General features: G+C 42.6%; 1 protein-coding gene and 1 non-coding gene across 2 annotated transcripts in view; both read right to left on the bottom strand.

The window, feature by feature from the left end:
• Positions 1–5,747: 5,747 nt before the first annotated feature.
• Positions 5,748–22,072, bottom strand: part of LOC124719960 (ADP-ribosylation factor-like protein 5B) — a 39,786-nt gene continuing 23,461 nt past the window's right edge. The window contains exon 4 of the mRNA XM_047245173.1: positions 5,748–6,665. Coding sequence (XP_047101129.1) covers positions 6,617–6,665 — 49 coding nt within the window. The 3' untranslated portion in view covers positions 5,748–6,616. The remainder of the gene's footprint in view (positions 6,666–22,072) is intronic.
• Positions 20,992–21,064, bottom strand: Trnaa-cgc. Its single transcript has one exon. It is a non-coding gene; the product is annotated as a tRNA-Ala (tRNA).

Here is a 22,072-nt window from a genome sequence, read left to right as displayed (position 1 = left end):
CCCTTCTGAATCTGCTTACTGTATTCACATCTAGGTCTCCCTTTACGTTTTTTACCACCCACACTTCCCCCCAATAATAAATTTGTGATCCCTTCTTCTAGTCTGGTTGTGATACAAATTTCTTGTCTTCCAAAATTCAATTCAATACCACCTCCTCATATATCCATATAATATTCAGCACTCTTCTGTAGTACCCCATTTCAAAAGCTTCTATTCTCTTCTCATCTTAACTGTTTATTGTCCACGTTTCACTTCTGTACGTGGCCACAATCCGTACAAATGCTTTCAGAAAAGAATTCTTAACACTTAAATCTAAATTCCGTGTTAACAATTTTCTCTTCTTCAGAAACACTTTTCTTGCCACTGTCACTCTACATTTTATACCCTCTCTACTTTGGTGATCATCTGTTACTTTGCTGCCCAAATAGCAACACTCAGCTACTACTTTGTGTGTGTGTTGTTTCCTAGTCCAGTTCCCTCTGCATCACACAATTTACAAATCAACTGCATCCCATTATCCTCGTTTTGCTTTTGCTGATGTTCATCTTCAAGAAAGTGCTTCCGTTTCGTGTCACTCACTCTCTTAATTGTCGTCCGGTTTCTGTACACATTGTACATAACCTTTCACTCCCCGTATTTTACTCGTGCTATTTTCTGTTATTCGAGGATATCCTCTTTACCTGTTGGATCCTCTGCTGCCTTATTTCACCACTTAAAGCTACCCATTACTCTTCTATTGTATTCTTTTCCACTGTTCAGTTAAATGTTTCCTAATTCTCCCTCCAAAATGATCAACAATATCTAATTCTTTCAACTTATCCAGGTCCTGTTTCTGCAATGTCTTACACTTTTGCAAATTCTTGAGTTTTAATCTACATTTCAAAACAAATCCTAAACAATATATTTAAAAATGTAAATTTGTAAAAACTATTCTTAATGCCAGTACGGTGGAGGAGGTCGTTAGTGACGGAGTAAAGCTCGGATTAGGGAAGGAAATCGGCTGTGCCCTTTCGAAGGAACCGTGCTGGCATTTGCCTGAAGCGATTTACAGAAATCACAGAAAAACTAAATCAGGATAGTCGGATACGGGTTTGAACCTTCGTCCTCCTGAATGCCAGTATTATAAAAGGTAGACCGTGTAAAAGCAGTATATTAAATGGCTGCAAAATGAATTCAATATAGCAACTACCTAACAGTTCTCAACCATTAACATAATTTATAAAAAGATTTGAGGTACTGGATGATATTCAGTTCCACTGTTTACTGCATCTCAATTGTGTGCTAACTTTTAAAACAGCTTCATGCTGGATATTTTTTTTACCATTATTTACCAATGTGTTTTTTAATCCATTTTAGGTAACTGGGAGGCCATTAGCTGTTCAGTTTTTATATTATTCCGAACATGCTTATATGTGGTCTGTTTTGATAACCCTATCAACGTACGGGGATTTTGCTGACTTATCAGATACTATTCCTCGTGGTGAGTGGAATTTATTAGTATTTTCTCTACTTCTTAATCCCTTACTAGGAATTTCTTTTAATTAGTTTTCCTCTTTTCTAAGTATCACAGGAGCATTCTACGTTATTTTAGTTTCGACATCCACTACTTAGCGAAAATTTGTCGATTATAAACACTGGCTCATCCAGTTCTCTTTTTTCAGTACAAACGTGACTCGATTTTGTGAGTATGCTCATCCCGTACACACTTTTTCCATTTTATCTGTGTTTTCTTGCTACCGTACATGAGGTTTGTCTACCAGTTTGCACGGACTGCACTCGATGCCCTCGAAATGCTAAGAAACCTTTTGTGCCTACAAATAAAAGATTTACAGCTAAAGTTGTGTTTGGCATAAACAAAAATTCTTGAAAAACTATGTGAGAGACTACAGCAGATTCGATTCTCATAACCTCAGCGACGTCTCGCTCGCTGTCAAATGCGGCACGCATCTGCCGTCTGCCCTAAAGGCCGTATCCTGTGTGGCTGTGCCTTCACAGGGTGAGCAAACCTCACACGTCCACGTTCTGTGACGAGACGCGGACGTCCGACACCTCGTCGCCTACTCGAAGTTTCGCAGTGCTTCGACTCCTTTCCGTAGGGGCTGACGACAGTAGCACGTGGACAAGGCACTGGCTCTGCCATTTACGAGATGCTTGTTCTTAAGTGCTGAAGCGTAACAATCTATTATTTGACAGAGATACTACATCATCAGTGGATTTCCTTATTTCATCTACATCTACATACACGTACACATGCCACAAACTGCCGTATGCTGTGAGGCTGAGAGTACCTTCAAAATTGCGGTTTTCTAAATTTACTCAATAGTCTTCCTCGAAAAGACCTTCACCTTCCCTCTAGGAATTCCAGTCTCATTTTTTAAACATCACCATAATAGTTGTACGTTTTCTGAATCTACCGGCAACAAATCTAGTAGCCCACCTACGAATTCCTTAGATGTCTCACTTTACCAGATGTGGTAGTGATCCCAAACTCCCTAGAAGTACTCGAGAATGGGTCGCATTAGTGTTCTGTACACTCTCTCTTTTACAGATGAGCCACACTTCCCAAAATTCTCCCAATAAAGCCAAGTCTACAATTCGCCTCACCTATTACAACCCTTGCGAGTTCGTTTAATTTTGTATCATTTTCCACCATTACACCGAGACATTTAATCGGTCTGACAGTGTCGAGCGGCACACTATCAGTGCTGTATTCGAACATTACAGGCTCATTTTTTTCTACTCGTCTGTATTAACTTACATTTTTCTACATTTAGACCGAGACGCCACTCGTCACGCCAAATAGAAATTCTGTCAGAGTCATCTCGTATCCCCCCGACAGTCACTCGAGTTTGTCACCTTCCTGTACGTCACAGCATCGTCAGCAAATGGCCAGATTGCTGCACGTGCCATCTGTCAAATTTATGTACGACAATGAAAATAACCAATGTTTGACAATGCAATGTAATTGGATACATAAAAAAATTTACTCACCGTGCAGCAGTAGGAGAACACATGTACAAAACAGGTTTTGCACGTATGTAAGCTTTTGTAGCCTGTGGCTCCCCCTCGCAGCAGAAGGGTCGAAGAGGATGGAAAAGGACTAGCGAGGTTTAGGAAAACGGGTAGAGTTCGGAAAAGTCAGCCAGAACCCCAGGTCTGGGGAGACTTACCAGACGGGAGGAAAAGTCTTTGCCAGAAACAGTGAGTGCCAACATTGCACCCAAATTCAAATTACTGCCCAGTTGCCACAGTTGGTGTAGAACTGTCCTTTCTACATATAAAAGATATTTGAGTGATCAAGGACACGATCGTACTACCGAACATTTGAAACCGTACTTGATCGTTTATGTTTACAATAGTAACAAAATGCAAAATAATTTGTAAATAATACGTCAGTCTGATAATACTAATTTAATGTTAATGTTGATCAAAAAATTCCTGATTGTATGTTGTGTCATTTTCAAAATAAAATATCAGCGAATTCTCGTGCGTGTCCTTCCGTGTGCAATATACCTCTAAGTCGGATATGTGCATATCTACTGTTTTGTGGGGACTAACTCGCATTGCATTCACTCGTTACTGCCAACAGTACAAAGAAGGAATACTATTTGAAACACAATGTGCATTTCTTTTTGCAATTTTTAAAAATTTATCTCAGAAATAACCCTGCCTAATCTCTACCACAAAGTACAGAGATCGTGAAGGCATTCCAAATGTTCCTATTTTTCAGGTGCCCAGTGCTCTCCTTCGCAATGGATACGAACAGGTCCAACTTTGAGATATATCACGTGCAGTAACTACTACGTATTTTATTATTGAATCTTGCATGTTTCGACACTTTTTGTGCATATTTAAAGCATTTTTAAGCTATTTATATTGCAAATAATCTGGCCTCTAGCTATAAATAAACAAAAGCTCTCTCTGAAACTGAAATAACTAAAATGTGCAGTTACTTGGTGACTGCATCTTGTAAGGTAGCAAACAGGTCTCAAAGCTGAGCATCCCATACAGAATATCGTAAATGTTAATGTGTGCATTTCTACAGAATTTTTTTTTGAAGAGATATTAAAAACAGTTAAAAGAAGTACACCATTCCATCAAAAAACTATAGATACTTCAGTATTTCGACAGATAAAGTTTCGAGTATTAATTGTACCATGAAGTACACACCTGTCTGCACGCTATCATTTCCAAAAAACTTCTTTTTCATATCTAGAGCCATTTACGAAATAAAAGAGGTTTCTACGAAAGCACAATTCACATTAAGCACAAACAGAACACTGGGTGCACTGCACGCAACCCTCCGGCAGATATAAAATCTACGCAATGCATTCTTACCTCCACAAAACTCTTAAAATTGTGAGCAGTAGTTCACAAAATTTTCCACACAGTAACCGAGACAAATAACTGAAAGAAATTCATTCCTTTATCGAGTAAAGATATCGGGCTGTAAGATGTGAAAGAATCAATTTTTTTCACAGAATAGTTTTCTTAATATCGGATGACGAGTATTTCAAAGCGACTGGCACATCCGCTCACGAGCATCGCTGACAATTCGTGGAATGCTCCGGGAATATTCGATACAGAAAAGTCGGACCGCGTGGGAAAACCAGTATTCAGGTAGCAGGCGGAATGCGGTTTCTCGGCACAGATAGCAGTACGAGGTGGCAACGGGCCCGCTTACACCACGGAACACAGCGACCTCGTCTCTAGCAGACGGAGAGTTTTTGTTTCAGTTACTCCCCTGGCAGTGCGCGGCAGACGGTGTCAGTCAGCAAAACCCTGACATCACAGCAGGTTCTGTACAGAGTCCGAGAGGAACTCCCGAGTGCTCTGTTCCGTAGTCCTTCCACTGATGCCGAAGATGAGTGACACAGAAGTACCGAGTGTAGCAGCTGACAGTCGGTACCGGTCAGAAGGAGTCTGGCTCTCGCTCGTGACAGAACAGCAGGTTCCAAATCATTACATTTGTCTATTTGAATAAATAAAAGTATTTCACAAAAACAAAATACAGAAAGGAGAAAAAAATGTACTTATTTACTTATCTGTGAATACAAATGATAAAAGTGGAGTAAATTTAACCTACCGATACCGCAATTCAGTTTCGTCCCACAAATTAACGACGTAGTGACTGAAAGGTAGCCAATCACTGAAAATATTTATTTTACATTAATATTATTTTTTGAAATGTACATTACAGTGACAGACTAACATGCAGCACGGCCCAGTGTCGGTGGTTAGGCTGGAAGATGATACCGACTCTGAGTTGGCAGAGTTTCATTATTTCCACGACGCACAATGACGCCATTCGATATAACGGAAAAGACGGTATCCGAGGAAGTCCCGAGGAGTGATAACTAATTTATGACATTTCAGTTCCTCTCATTTTGTAAACACGGAAAGCCACAGTTTGTGAAAAATGAGAATGGGTCCGTAAAATTAGTATATCTAAATGAGTTTAACTGGTAACAAGGCAGCCCTTTACATGCATTGCCAATGTAGTCTAACTTTACCTTACATCAAATAGTATACACGGGCATTACTTAAGGGAGATGCAGATTCCTTCCCGTGCAATTAATACTTCTTAATAAACTGGTACCACACAGTTGTTGCACAAGTGAAATATTGTATAAAACTTGACTGGAACAAACTACCGCGACGCACTGCGTAAGATTGTGCGTTCTTCAAAAAAATGTTTCGGCACACAAAGTAACTGGGAATATTAAAACAAATGACACTAGTAAATCTGCAAGTAATTGTTTATTTCTACAGTTACTGAAATGCGATTTAGACCTGTAGCTTATTTACTGGACAAGGCAGAAAACCTGCCGCATACTGCAGCCGAGTGTTCATTTTTTAGAGTTCTGGTGTTCACAGTGAGTAAAACGTCTCCACACGACGAGAAGTCACATTATTGGGAATGGAACAGTTATTTCATAAAAATCTATCACAGCCCTCACAAATCTGTGGGAGACACGACTGCAATTGCCACTTTCTGCGTACCCCGTCCAAACGGAGCCCGCGTACAAAAATTGAGGACACAAACACGATAAGGTAACACAAACAGCGCACAAAGATCACAATACTGCTCGTAACTTGACAAAAAATGCTAGCACTTATTTCATTTTTTAACTGAATAACTTCCTTTTTATTCACTTAAAATATGGAAGAGGACGAGTTGTGGCAAAATGATATGGCCTGGGGAAGGTGGGGGAAGGGAGGGGGGGCTAAGTGGCAGACTTAAAGTTCTACCCTAATTATACTGAACTTATGAAAGAAAAGATAATAATCATTATAATACAGTAATAGCAATAACAGTGATGTCCTTACACTGAACGACTTCAGATTTATTCCTCCGAAGAAATTAAAATGCAATCTAAACGAAAAATTATCACATATTTCAGTCACTTTCTGTCCCTGTTTGTCCAGTCCACACACCCGCACGGCAATACGCACAGGCGGATGCGCAACGCTGCCCAGTCGGCCCCCTAGTCACTGTGATGTTTCGGGTGGCTGGCAGACTCCGCCTCCGCCGCCGCCGCCTCCCCTCCGCCCCGCCCCGCCTGCGGGCCCGCCGGCAGGGGGAGCCGCGCCCGCGCTACGCCCCCATCGGCCGTCACTTCTTCTTCAGCTGGCTGCATATCCACTCCAGGCCCTGGTACAACCTGCAACACGGCGTTCGCCTACACGTCGTGCTCTTCCAGGAACGGCTGGAAAATTAATTATTACATTTTGTACAGTACATATCTGCTACCGACTAATGACATACCCGTTACTAAGAATTCGTTACTCGTAACATCTTGTAGTGTTACAGAATATTCTCTGTAACACGGACGTCAATCAGCCTTAGCACGTCGGGTAAATATTAACGAGTTTGCTTTTAATGTATATTATCAAATATCTACCAAAAAATAATACAGAAATCAAATAATAAGCCAACAAAACATAGCACGAGAAACAGGACTCCAGATATCCTTCGGAAACATTGAGATTATGTTAAAAGACCCGCTACTAATAAACCACATAACAGTAAATGACAACAGTAAAAATAGTGAAGCAATCTTAATACCTAAGAGAAATTGTAAAATGCCCGTTAAATGAAAGACCTGCTTGGCAAGAAATAACTAGCAAAATGGTAAAGTCTCAAAAACACACACGGTCCACACATAATAAAAAGTGTATCGATCAAAACAAAATTAATATACTACGAGGCAGTGGTTCGGCGACAAAAATGTACACAAGTGAAACTCTCTTAAGAGTCACTCACAAAAACTATCAAAAAATCATAAAAGAAGAGTGAAGAACAGCTAGATGTACACTACTGGCCACTAAAATTGCTACACCATGAAGATGTGCTACAGACGCGAAATTTAACAGAGAGGAAGAAGATGCTGTGATATGCAAATGATTAGCTTTTCAGAGGATTCACACAAGGTTGGCGCCGGTGGCGACACCTACAACGTGCTGACACGAGGAAAATTTCCAACTGATTTCTCATACACAAACAGCAGTTGACCGGCGTTGCCTGGTGAAACGCTGCTGTGATGCCTCGTGTAAGGAGGAGAAATGCGTACCATCACGTTTCCGACTTCGATAAAGGTCAGATCGTAGCCTATCGCGATTGCTGTTTATAGTATCGCAACATTGCTGCTCGCGTCGGTCGAGATCCAATGAATGTTAGCAGAATATGGAATCGGTGGGTTCAAGAGTGTAATACGGAACGCCGTGCTGGATTCCGACGGCCTCTTATCACTAGCAGTCGAGACGACAGGAATTCTGATCCACACGGCTGCAACGGATCTTGCAGCCACGTCTCGATCTCTGAGTCAACAGATGGGGACGTTTGCAAGACAACAACCATTTGCACAAACAGTTCGACGACGTTCGCAGCAGCACAGACTATCATCTCAGAGACCGTGGCTGCAGTTACCCTTGACGCTGCATCACAGACAGGAGCGCCTGCAATGGTGTACTCTATGACAAACCTGGGTGCAGGAATGGAAAAACGTCATTTTTCCGGATGAATCCAGGTTCTGTTTACAGCATCACGATGGTGGCATCCGTGTTTGGCGACATCGCGGTGAACGCACATTGGAAGCGCGTATTCGCCACCGCCATACTGGTGTGTCACCCGGCGTGATGGTATGGGGTGCCATTGGGTACACGTCGCGGTCACCTCTTGTTCGCATTGACGGCACTTTGAACAGATGGTGTCACAACCTGTGGCTCTACCCTTCATTCGATCCCTGCGAAATCCTACATTTCAGCAGGATAACGCACGACCGCATGTTGCAGGTCCTGTACGGGCCTTTCTGAATACAGAAAATGTTCGACTGCTGCCCTGGCCAGCACATTCTCCACATCTCTCACCAACTGAAAACATCTGGTCAATGGTGGCCGAACAACTGGTTCATCACAATATGCCAGTCACTACTCTCGATGAACTGTGGTATTGTGTTGAAGCTGCATGGGCAGCTGTACCTGTACATGCCATCCAAGCTCGGCTTGACTCAATGCCCAGGCGTATCGAGGCCGTTATTACGGCCACAGGAGGTTGTTCTGGGTACTGATTCCTCAGGATCTATGTACCCAAATTGCGTGAAAATGCAATGACAAGTCAGTTGTAGTACAATACATCTGTCCAACGAATACCCGTTTATCATCTGCATTTCTTCTTGGTGTAGTAATTTTAATGGCCAGTAGTGTATAAAAAAGGACAAAGGAGGATAGTGCTGCATAGGGAGCTGGAGCCTATTACGGATACTGTACACAGGAAGAGGATTTCTCTCTCCGACCACACAATGAGGACACTAGAAACCATATTAACAAGTTACCGTGCAGGGATTTGTAGAATTCTCCTAGATAGGTCAGGGGTGCACGACACAAACGAAGCAGCTACTCTGACAGGAGACTACTTGTGGAGTGAACACGATGGTTTTAAGGTTAGGCAGCAGTTCAAAGTGTTCTGTCGAACACTCGACAGTCGATATGCGGCGAGGGAAGTCGAATGGCATCCAGAATTAAGACACTTCGACTGTCAAAATTTTATCGGTAAGCTGTCAAAGTATTCACTATAAAGTTCCCAAATTTACTGCCCTCCAGGAAAGTTATAACGCTCAAATTATTTTTGGAACTGAGAGCCGGGGGCCTATACTCTATCATTCATGGGCAATCAGTGTAGTAGGTTAGTCTCGGTAGTGACATCATTTTTGGTTCTTTATCGACATATCCTATTCAGTAAGCCTCTGAGACTTGTTACCAAACGGTCCTCCCACCAATTTAACGAAAATTGTACCGAGAGGTTTTGGATTTCTGTCTGGCCCTGTCGATCAGTGAGCTGTGGTTTATGTACACCTATAATTTGTTATTTTAAACATATTTAGCAGTTTTAGCTTTGAATTTAGTGATTGCGTTACTAAAGAATCACCAGAGGACGCATCCAATTGGAAAGTGAGTTCGTAATAGACGATTTTCCTTTGTTAGAAATATGGCTAGGTTAGGTTGTTACTGTGAATGATTACACACACACACACACACACACACACACAAATCTGTCAATATTCTCTCAAAATACGTGTTATTTGTATGCAAATAAGAGTTTAAACATCATTAAATATCACGACATCGGCTCTGCTTACATATATTACACGATGTGAACTGGTGTTACTAGTGCCTTTGTGTACTTTTTCCCACAAATAGGTTAGTTAGTAATTATCGAAACGTTTTTACAACTTTCATGTACCAATGGAAAGCAATTATGTGAAGCCTGATATTGGAAACCTTCCAAACTATCACGCATTTATGACTTACACAGCACCGTTTGGCAACGAAGTCAGCCTACGTTCCTCTACACAATACTACAACAAATCAACACTACATGTCTGTTGCTTGGCGTGGCGGAGTGGTTAGCGCACGGGAATCGCATGGGGGGATGAAAAAAAAAATGTTGTTCTTCTTCATGTATGCAACACATTCTGAGACATTGTTATTCGTAAGTTAAGATTTTTCTGCAATATTCGTTATTACTTACATGTAAGAGCGCACTTACTCAGTAATGATTTCGTGATTTCTGTGTGTTTAAAATACGAAAAATTAAATTGTTGGAGATGAAATTGCTGAGAGTGAAACAACCGACAGTGACCTTGATATTTTTTCTTGTCAGAAATAATTCACCATTTTTTCTGAATATGTAGCGATTTCCAAGTATACGGTTAAACAGGAATCTAAGAGCACAACTTAAATTACTGGGAATGTAACTAGCAGCAGTCATCTTCATAATCTTGCTTGTCACAGGTATTTATTTGCCATGGAATCCTCTACCACAGTATACAGAGGTAAAAGATCTCTGCCGTAATATTTTTACACTGTAGCACCATATACGAAACATTTTCATTCATGAGATGCATGTTATAAACTTCGTCGAACTGCAGGAGCTCTCGAAAATGTGCCCTGTTTATAAAACAGTCAAGATGGCTAGGAGAGTCTTTCTGCTAGCAAGAGCAGATAAGCAATTATCATCATCTCACTTAGACAGTGAATTGGCATCACTTAGTTCCAGTAAGATGGATGTAGAGGAATTACGAGCAAAGTTTAAGCAGATTGTAAATCGTGGTCTGGAGAATTATGTGCCCAGTGAGTGGATAAATGACGGAAAAGAACGCTGTGGTGTAATAACAAAATATGGAAGATGCCGAGGAAGCAGAGGCTGTTGCACTCTCAGTGGAAAAGGGAACACACAAATGACGGTTAGCAGAGAAGAGAGTGTCTATGAAAAGATCTATGCACGAAGCATAAATTAACTACCACCATCACACCTTAGCAAAAGATCTGGCAGAGAAACTGAGAAAATTCTCATCTTACATGAAATTGCTAAGCAGATCTAAGGCTTCCATTCTGTCCCTTGTCGACCAGTCTGGTCTGGCAGTTGAAGATAGCAATACGAAAGTCCAACACTGAAATTTCACATCAAGAAATCGTTCACACAGGAGGAGTGTGCAAAAGTACCATCATTTGTCCATCGGACAGACTCCTGTATAGACGATAAGTAATAAGTGTACACAGCGTAAAGAAACAACTGAAAGATTTGAAAGCAAATACATCAATAGGTCAGAACAGAATCCCAGTTCGAAATTTACAAAGAGTACTCTACGGCATTGGCCCCTTATCTAGCTTGCATTTATTGTGAATCTCTCACCCAGTACAAAGCCCAGGTGACTCCAGTATGTCAAAAGGGTAAAAGAACAGACTCGTAAAATTATGTGCCGGTACTCCTGACTGGTTTGCTGCAGAATCCTTGAACATACTCTCAGTTTGAATATAATAAACTTTCTCGAGACTGAGAAGCTTATGTCCACGAATCAGCACGGCTTTAGAAAGCATCACTCATGCGAAACAGCTTGCCCTTTTGTCACATATACTGCGAACATTCCATATTTCTAGAATTTCGGAAACCATTTGACACGGTGCCCCATTGCAGGTTGTTAACAAAGGTACAAGCATTCGGAATAGGTTCACAGATGTGCGAGTGGTCAAAGATTTCTTAGGTTGTAGAGCCCGGCACGTTGTTAACAGTGAATGTTCATCAGAGATGAGGGTGTTGTCAAGAGTGTCCCAGGGAAGTGTGATAGGACCACTGTTGTCCTCTACATACATAAATGATTTGGCTGAGAGGGTGGGCAGCAATCTTCTGCCATTTGCTGATGACGCTGTGGTGTACGGTAAGATGTTGAAATTGAGTGATTATAGGAAGATATAAGACAACTTAGACAAAATTTCCAGTCGGTGTGATTAATGGCAGCTTGCCTTAAATGTGGAAAAATATAAGTTAATGCAGATGAGTAGGAAGATCAAACCTGTGATTTTCAGATAGTATTATTGGTGTCCTGTGTGGCACAGTCAAGTCATTTAAATATCTGAGTGCACCACTGCAAGGCGATACGAGGTGGAAAGAGCGTGTGAGAACTGTAGAGGGAAGGCGAATGGTCTACTTCGGTCTATTGGGAGAATTTTGGGAAAGAACGGTTCACCAGTAATGGAGACTGCACATACAATGCCGGTGCAACCTATTCTTCAGTACTGCTCGCACATTTGGGACCCGTATCATGTCAGATCAAAGAAAGACATCGAAGTACTTCAGAGGTGGGCTACTAGATTTGTTACCGACAGGTTCGAACAACACACAAGTTTTACAAAGTTGCTTCCGGAACTCAAATCGGAAGGTGATGTTCTTCTCGAGAAACATTATTGAGAAAATTTGGAGAACCGGCATTTGAAGCTGACTGCCCAACGATTCTACTGCTGGCAACGTATATTGCACGTAAGGACCACAAACTTAAGAGAAATTAGGGCTTATACGGAGGCATATAGTCCGTCGTTTTTCCCTTGTTCTATTTGCAAGTGGAACAGAAAAGGAAATTAATAGTAGCAGTAGTACCCTCCGCAACACACTGTACAATGTCTTGCAGAGTATCTATGTAGCTGTAGAACAAGAAGTATTGTACAGAAATTGTGCAACCTGAAACAACAAGTACGATGGATCGAGGAAATTAGAGAGGATGCGGTATGATCTGCAAAACAAAATAGATATAACCAAGAAACTGAAAAACAAGAAATAGAAAGTTCAAGATACAATAACAACAATATGGAAAGAATAAATAAAGAAGAGTTTCCCACCAACATACACTACTGGCCATTAAAATTGCTACACCATGAAGAAACGCAGATGATAAACAGTTATTCATTGGACAAATATATTATACTAGAACTGACATGTTATTTCATTTTCACGCAATTTGGGTGCATAGATTCTGAGAAATCAGTGCCCAGAACAACCACCACTGGCTATAATAATGGCCTCGATACGCCTGGGCATTGAGTCAAACACAGCTCGGATGGCGTGTATGGATACAGCTGCCCATGCAGCTTCAACACGAGACCTCAGTTCATCGAGAGTAGTGACTGGCGTATTGTGACGAGCCAGTTGCTCGGCCACCGTTGACCAGACCTTTTCAATTGGTGAGAGATCTGGATAATGTGCTGGCCAGGGCAGCAGTCAAACATTTTCTGTATCCAGAAATGCCTGCACAGGACCTGCAACATGCGGTCGTGCATTATCCTGCTGAAATGGGTTTCGCAGGGATCGAATAAAGGGTAGAGCCACAGGTTGTAACACATCTGAAATGTAAAGTCCACTGTTCAAAGTGCCATCAATGCGAACAAGAGGTGACCGAGAGGTGTAACCAATGGCACTCCAAACCATCACGCCGGGTGATACACCAGTATGGCGATGGCGAATGCCTGATTCCAATGTGCGTTCATTGCGATGTCGCCAAACACGCATGCGACCATCGTCATGCTGTAAACAGAACCTGGATTCATCCTAAAAAATGACGTTTTGCCATTTGTGCACACAGGTTCGTCGTCGAGTACACCATCGCAGGCGCTCCTGTCTGTAATGCAGCGTCAAGGGCAACCGCAGCCACGGACTCCGAGCTGATAGTCCGTGCTGCTGCAAACATTGTCGAACTCTTCGTGCAGATGGTTGTCGTCTTGCAAATGTCCCCATCTGTTGACTGAGGGATCGAGACGTGGCTGCACAATCCGTTACAGCCGTGCGGATAAGATGCCTGTCATCTCGACTGCTAGTGACACGAGGCCGTCGGGATTCAGCACGGCGTTCCGTATTACCCTCCTGAACCCACCGATTCCATATTTTGCTAACAGTCATTGGATATCGACCGACGCGAGCGGCAATGTCGCGATGCGATAAACCGCAATCACGATAGGCTACAATCTGACCTTTATCAAAGCTGGAAACGTGATGGTACGCATTTCTCCTCCTTACACGAGGCATCACAACAAAGTATCACAAGGCAACACTGGTCAACTGCTGTTTGTGTATGAGAAATCGGTTGGAAACTTTCCACATGTCATCACGTTGTAGCTGTCGTCACCGGTGCCAACTTTGTGTGAATGCTCTGAAAAGCTAATGATTTGCATATCACATCTTCCTCCTGTCGGTTAAATTTCGCGTCTGTAGCACTTCATCTTCGTGGTGTAGCAATTTTAATGGCCAGTAGTGTAAATAGAGCCACAAATTTGGAAATGACATCACACTTACCAATAAAAAAATCTTTAACTCTGAATACAAAATTGAGACATTACAATGTGATGATTAAAACTGGGTGTCCTATTTGTCAATGCCTTGCATAAACACAGCCAAACAATGAGAAAGTGGAAGATCCTATTTTATGGCTATGTAAACAGTATGGATAACAAGAAGCTTACAAAGAAATTTCACCTTCTGTGACAACAATAAAAGCAAACAAATTTCATGGTTTGTAGAAGTTAAGAAAGATATGCGGGAGTTGGGAATAACTGGCAAAGACATAAAACATACGTTAATTGGAGGAAAAAGGTGCAAAAAGTCAAGGGTTTCCAGAAGAGAACAAAAGAAGTGAGGAGGGACATAGACAGAAAAAAGAAGAAAACAATAGAAAGCAAGAATGAAGAAATGTTGAGATGGAAAAATTAATGTCATGAACCATCTGCTGGTCCTGAGTTGACTACATCCAAATACAACAACAACTGCTGAAATGTGGAAAATTGGAAATGCTGGAACAGTCAAGAAGCTACATGGAGTCTTCCAGAAAGTCAGGGAAACAGTAGCTATATCAGAGTATTGGGAGGCAGCATTAATTTCCCCAGTCTATAAAAAGGAGGTAAAACTGACACCGACAACTGCAGAGAAATTTCCATTCTTCCAGCGATTTACAAAATTCTGTCAAAAACATTACAAAACTTGCTGGAAAGCCAACTAGATTGGTAATTAGGACAGTACCGAGGAGGGTACCCTATGTAGAACGAATTTCAGATATGAAATTTATTATGAGGTATATAAGAATGAGAGCCAAAATATTACATGTGTAGTCTTCAAAAAATCATGAGTCAACAGACAGTGAAATATTGTTCAACTCCTTAAAAGAATTTGGTGCTCGCAACAAATCATTGGCAACCATAAAATACACACGAAAAATACAAAATGAAAAATTAAAGTTTTAGGTGAAACCTTCAAGGTTTTTGAGATAAAAACTGGTCTAAGACAAGGTGATGGACTGTCCCTACTGCTATCAAGCTGTGTACCAGAAAAAGTATTCAGGGAATGGAAAAAGAGGACAGAAGAAGAAGGAATTTAGAATATTTTGAATCCACAGACTGGCCCTTTTGCAGATCTTTCCATCTCAGCTGAAACTATAGAAAATGCAACAATGTAGATAAGTCTACAAGAAACAGGTTAGGCAGGTCGATGTAACAGGCAGTTACAATTAACGTGCAGCTACTCACAGAGGACCAGTGTGGCATGTAATTATCTCACGGCAGTGAAACTTGGTCGATATTCCAATTTTGGCCACCGTGTGCAAATCTGGTGCTGTGAATGCAAGAAAGACATATGGAAAAGTTTCCGTACGGGAACAGGATGTGGGCAGAAAAGGACAAACACGTGAGAAAGGCACAACACTGATTTTATAATTAAGTGCCGCGTACACAATTTGTTCAATACGAGCACCGAAGTAGCCTAGGAGACGGCGCATCCGCGAAATGACACATTCGACAGTTGCTCGCAACGATTCCGGTGGAATATAAGTGACGTGTTCCTGTATATTGGCCTTCAGATCTGGTACAGACCGAATATGTCTCCAGTAAACATGTCCTTTTAGATATCCCCAGAGCCAAAAGTCACACAAATTCAGATCAGGTCATCTAGCAGGCCACACATCTGGAAAACCTACGGAAATAACAGATTTGTGGAAGGCTGCACGAAGCAGATCTATTACTGGGCGAGTGACACGAGGGGTTGCCCCACCTTTCACGAAAACAAAGGTTTCCACACAGTTGCGCTCTTCGAAAGCGGGAATCGCGTGCGGTACGAGGTGGATGATAACATTCAAATTTCACTGTACACTTGTCAGGCCCTCTGGTTTATTCTCTTCAACGAGGAATGGCCCCAGAATGAAGGCGCTCGTCGATACACCCCACACTGTGAGTGCAATGTTTCTTTGCGCACAATATGCATTTCAACAATATCCCCGATTTGGCAGTTCTGTGTCTCACTGCACCCTGTAGCGAGAAATGTGCCTCGTCACCCCACAGAATATTTCCTGGACACAGACTGTCAACTTTGACGCTTGACAGAAACCGAAGAGCAAATGCAACACGTTGCTGCAGATCGTGAGGTTTCTGATGATAACCTGTCCGGATCTCGTCGCTCGCAACGTGTCCGGTGGAATACAAGGGAGGTGTTCCCGTATATTGGCCTTCAGATACGACAACTATAGCCAGTGTAAAACAGACAACAACCCTTTCCGTACTGTCAGTAACAGGACGTACAATTCTCGTGACACTCGGTACGAACTAGTACTATCCAGAGCACGTGCTGCACAGTCAGTTAAAGCGACAGCAACATCACCAATAACTTCCACCGGGATAGCGTGCCCTCCTCTTCCGAGTGACGAATTGAGCTCACTCGTGTTTTTTAATTTCATTACCGTCGTCTTTAAACCATTTACTGAGATCTGGCTTTTCCTCAGACATGTCAGTTGGTGACAGTCTCTCAATGTCACACTGTTGGTTGGTTTTGGGGTTTGATGGGGGCTAAACATCGAGGTCATCAGTCCCCTGTTCCAAACAGACGCACTTGTAAAAGGCCTATACAGTAGAAGCGTAACCTCTGCACCCAGAGGGAGGGAACACCAAGGGGTACAGAGCTAAAATCAACACCGCAGTAATACAAAATAGAGAACACTTAAAAAGGAGCAGAGCAAATAGTTGACTTGAGTAAAACAGACTACAGTCGTCGATGGATCAGGTAAAAGGTCAACCACTCAACTACAGAAGAAGAACCTCCAGCTGGAAAGTGTCGATAGAGGTACCAACACAACTTGTTACCAGAAAAGACACTATTTTGGTATCCACGTCACAATTAAAAGTCACTGGAGTGGGTGTAGCCTGAGAAATCGTGCAAGAGCGCCCACGCTAGAGTGAGTGATAAAACCCAGCTGCACGAATAAAACGTAAAACTGAGTCAGCTATAGGCATCGTCACCTAGAGTTAAAGGAAATGCAGCTGGTAAATTAAAGGACTGCTGCAAGGGGGCTTAAAGGGGGCAGTCCATCAGAAGATGGACCACTGTCAGCCCTGCATAACAGTGACACTTGGGCGGGTTCTCAAGACGAAGGAGATAGCTGTGGGTCAACCGCACACGTCCAATTCGGAGACGGCAGAGGACAACCGAGTCCCTATGCATGCCCCTCAAGGGTGAGTTCCGTACGGCCGTGGACGACTTGACTGTGCGGAGCTTATTTGGCGTGTTCGAGACAGACCATTCAGAGCTCCAGACATTGCGGACCTTGTGATGTAGGGCTGACCAGAGTCTGTTTCCATGAGACCGAGCTCCAGGGGTTGCGAAGTGGTGGCCTGCTCGGCCAACCGATCGATACGTTCGTTTCCTGGAATGCCGATGTGGCCCGGAGTCCACACAAATGTCGCCGAACGACCACACTCGGGGAGAGCAGAAACAGCATCTCGAATACTGCGCACCAAAGGGTCCCGAGAAAAACACTGGTCAAGTGCCTGCAATCCACTCAGGGAGTCACTGCATACGAATGTCACACTGTAATTGCAACCGTACACAAAAACAATTTCACTAACTGTGCACGGTCTCCCTTTTCGACAGCATTACAGCTTGTCACATGACAGCGTGGATGTCATCCTCCCATACAAACTATGTACAGTGCCAAACTTGGACCTGGTGGCCAAAACAGGAACTAACTGTTTTTCCAGTATAAGTCAGTTATGCACTAATACATTATAAATCTACAAAGTTTTGCTGCCATACAATAACTATAGCCCATACTGTATCTCCACGTGTAGCTGTTCACCAATTGCAACCACCCAGTACATGTTTTGGAAGAGAGAGAGAGAGAGAGAGAGAGAGAGAGAGAGAGAGAGAGAGAGAGAGAGAGAGAGAGAGAGTATGTGACAAACATGAAGGAGACACCGAAATACGTGGACACTGATTACAGATGAATAAGAAAGGGTACAGAATTTGAATATATAGGTGAAATAATGCAATCGAGTGCTTTTGGCAAAGAAGCTAACTTAGCAAGTACAAGGAAAATGGATGCAGCTTTTCAATTAACAAAAAACGTGCACAACAAGATATCTTTATCCATAAATATTAAACTTGGCACTACAACACTCCTTAGACCAGAATGGCTTTGTGCTTTAGAATGCCTGTTGTTTAAATTCAGCCAAATATTTGGTTGAAATAGAAAAGAAGAAAAGGAAAAAATCTTGGGCTCAATGGAAAATGGAAATTAAGACGTAATTAAACAGTAGGATGAATATTAGACAGTGAGGAAGAGAACAGTTGTATTCTATGGATATCTAGGAAGGCTAGAAAGAAACAGAACAAAAAGAAAATCATTTTTTTAACATAAATCCAAAAATAACAATGAGGTGAATCAAACAATGGAAAATCCAGGATGGAATGTAACAATACGAGAGAAGGAAAGTTGCTACTCACCACGGAGATTATAGTCGCGATAGGCACAATAAAAAGATTCACACAATCATAGCTTTAGGCTATTAAGGCCTTTGTCAGCAGTACACACACACACACACACACACACACACACACACACACACACACACACACACACACACACACACACGCACACACCATACCAGGATCAGCAGCACCAGTGCATGATGGGAGTGGCGACTGGGTGGGGGAAAGGAGGAGGCTGTGACGGGGAGGGGGAGAGATAGTATGGTGGGAGTGGTGGACAGTGAAGTGTTGTTAGACGGAGGGCAGGAGAGAAAGGGCGGAGGGGGGTGGGGTAAGTAGCTGAAAGGAGAGAAATAAAAATAAAAGAAATTAAGAGACTGGGTGTGGCAGTGAAATGACAGCTGAGTAGTGCTGGAATGGGAACAGGGAGGAGGCTGGATGGGTGAGGACCGTGACTAAGGAAGGTCGAGGCCAGGAGGGTTACGGGAACGTAGGATGTATTGCAGGGAAAGTTCCCACCTGTGCAATTCAGAAAAGCTGCTGTCGGTGGGAAGGATCCGTACAGCACAGGCTGTGAAGCAGTCATCGAGATGAGGGATGTCACGTTTGGCAGCGTGTTCTGCAACAGGGTGGTCCACTTGTTTCTCGGCCACAGTTTGACGGTGGCTGTTCGTGAGCACAGACAGCTTGTCAGTTGTCGTGCCTACGTAGAATGCAGCACAGTGGTTGCAGCTTAGCTTGTAGACCACGTGACTAGTTTCACAGGTAGCCCTGCCTTTGACAGCTAGGTAATGTTTGTGTCAAGACTGGAGTAGGTGGTGGTAGGAGGATGTATGGGACAGGTCTTGCATCTGGGTCTATTACAGGGGTAGGAGCCACGAGGTAGGGTATCGGCAGCAGGGGTCGTGTAAGGATGGACGAGTATATTGTGTAAGTTCGGTGGACAGAGGAATACCACGGTACGAGGGGTGGGAACGATAGTCGGCAGGACATTTCTCATTTCAGGGCACGATGACAGGTAATTGAAACCCTGGCGGAGAATGTAATTCAGTTGTTACAGTACCGGACGGTACTGAGTTAAGAGGGGAATGCTGCTCAGTGGCCGGGCTGTGGGAGGTGGTGGGAAGCTGGAAAGATAAGGCACGGGAGATTTGTTTATGTACGAGGAAGGGAGGGTAATTACGATCAGTGAAGGCTTCAGTGAGATGTACACAGTGGGCTTCGAGTGATAAATTAGATTGCATTTCTTCTTTGAATATCCGATTACTCCTAATTTTAGTACTGTTACATAATTTGTATATGTAACACTATTCATTCTGCAACCATCAATGTAAATAAGTCTCCTGGATAACCTTTGTAACAGCTCAATTTGGCTTCTGTAAAGGCTTTTCTACTGAGAATGCAATAATCTCATAAGCTATATTGTTGTAAAACTAAATGAAAAAAATCTAATAGGCATTTTTTGTGATCTTGTAAAGGCCTTTGATTGTGTGGATCATAAAATGCTACTAGCGAAAGTAATGTGGTATGGCATTAGTGGTCTTCTCCACATACTTACAGTCATATTTTAACACCGGAAAATGGAAGCTAGTAAATAAAATGGGAATAAGAATAAATTCACTGTGGGAAAATATTAATATGCTGTGCTGCTAAATTTAGCTGACACCTGTTCCTGGTCTACATAAAATATTTATAAGAAACACGCGACTTCAAAAACTGTAATGTTTACTGATGACATTATTGTACTGATAAAATGTCCAAAGATCTCAATACTGGAGACAGCTAGCAGAATAATGAAAAAGGCCTACAGCTGGTTCACGGCCAGCACCTTAAACCTTAATACGCAATTACAAATGTATCAAAATGACTTAACAGGTACCAGAAGTATTGATTAATAGGGAATTCAATTTATAAGACTCCAAATGTTAAGTTTGTGGGCATTAGATGGATAATTAACTGAGATCTTACCTGCATGGTGGATACATAACCATTTTACAGTACACACACACACACACACACACACACACACACACACACACACACGTCTGCAGTTTCAGAGAGGTGAAACTACACTGCGATCAGCAGCACCAGTGCATGATGGGAGTCGTGACTGGGTGGGGGTAAGGAGGGCACTGGCGTGGGCATGGGGAGGGGGAGGGGGAGGGACAGTATGGTGGGAGTGGCAGACAGTGAAGTGTTGCAGTTTAGACGGAGGGCAGGAGAGAAAGAGAAGGTGCGAAGGGGGGAGGGGTGGTGGTGGTGGTTAGTGTTTAACGTCCCGTCGACAACGAGGTCATTAGAGACGGAGCGCAAGCTCGGGTTAGGGAAGGATTGGGAAGGAAATCGGCCGTGCCCTTTCAAAGGAACCATCCCGGCATTTGCCTGAAACGATTTAGGGAAATCACGGAAAACCTAAATCAGGATGGCCGGAGACGGGATTGAACCGTCGTCCTCCAGAATGCGAGTCCAGTGCGCTAACCACTGCGCCACCTCGCTCGGTGAAGGGGGGAGGGGGTACATAGTGGAAAGGAGAGAAATAAAAAGAAATTAAAAGACTGGGTGTGGCAGTGAAATGACAGCTGTGTAGTGCTGGAATGGGAACAGGGAGGGGGCCGGATGGGTGAGGACAGTGACTAAGGAAGGTCGAGGCCAGGAGGCTTACAGGAACGTAGGATGTCTCGCAGGGAAAGTTCCCCCCTGCGCAATACAGAAAAGCTGGTGTTGGTGGGAAGGATCCGTATGACACAGCTACTGGAAAGAAAAAAAGGAGAAACGAAACAAAACATTAGTTATTCTATGTGGTCCTCAATAGGCCAAAGTCATATATCTGTCCTAACAATAAATCTGTAAAATTCTCGGGTCTGTTTGCCCAAATACACTTCTCCAAACCTACAAGATAAATTTTCACGGGTGTTTCCACAGGTAGCTCGGGGCACCATATAGGCTTTATTTAATCAAAATCAGAAAAAAAAGATATCTTAGTTCAATGTTTTCTCCATACAAACATCATAAATTTGAAAGTTTTCACAAGTAACCTGGTGGACCAATATCAATAATATTGATATTTATTTTAATAATCGACAGCCTCAGTTGCACCGTTTACCTAGAATTTACCTAGGTTTCAGTTGGGATAATCCAACCTTCTTCAGAATAACAGTAACTACCGTTTGTCTGTAGTGGACATCGTCGAGCTAAAACTACAAATCCATAAATGATTGTCAGACTGTAAAACTTATCTGGAACTGCCTAGGTCCCACTTCTCGACCACGATGCGGCAGCCACTCCCTCCTGTCACAGACGTCTTCCGACAAATGTTTTCCCTCTTATTTTCCCTTCAATTACGAGTCTTAATAGCTGGTATCTTTCGGCTCTTCTAACGTCTGCTCAATATTGATTTTTTTTTTTTTTTTTTTCAGTGGGCAATAGTTCTTTCTGCTTTTTAATCCTACAAAGGACTACTCCATTTGAAATTTTCATCACCCAGAACATCCATAAGAAACAGCA

The sequence above is a fragment of the Schistocerca piceifrons genome, chromosome 11 (genome assembly GCF_021461385.2).
Source record: "Schistocerca piceifrons isolate TAMUIC-IGC-003096 chromosome 11, iqSchPice1.1, whole genome shotgun sequence".
NCBI classification, from domain to species: domain Eukaryota; kingdom Metazoa; phylum Arthropoda; class Insecta; order Orthoptera; family Acrididae; genus Schistocerca; species Schistocerca piceifrons.
The sequence above is the reverse complement of the archived record's forward strand: the minus strand, read 5'-3'. Positions and strand labels throughout refer to the sequence as shown.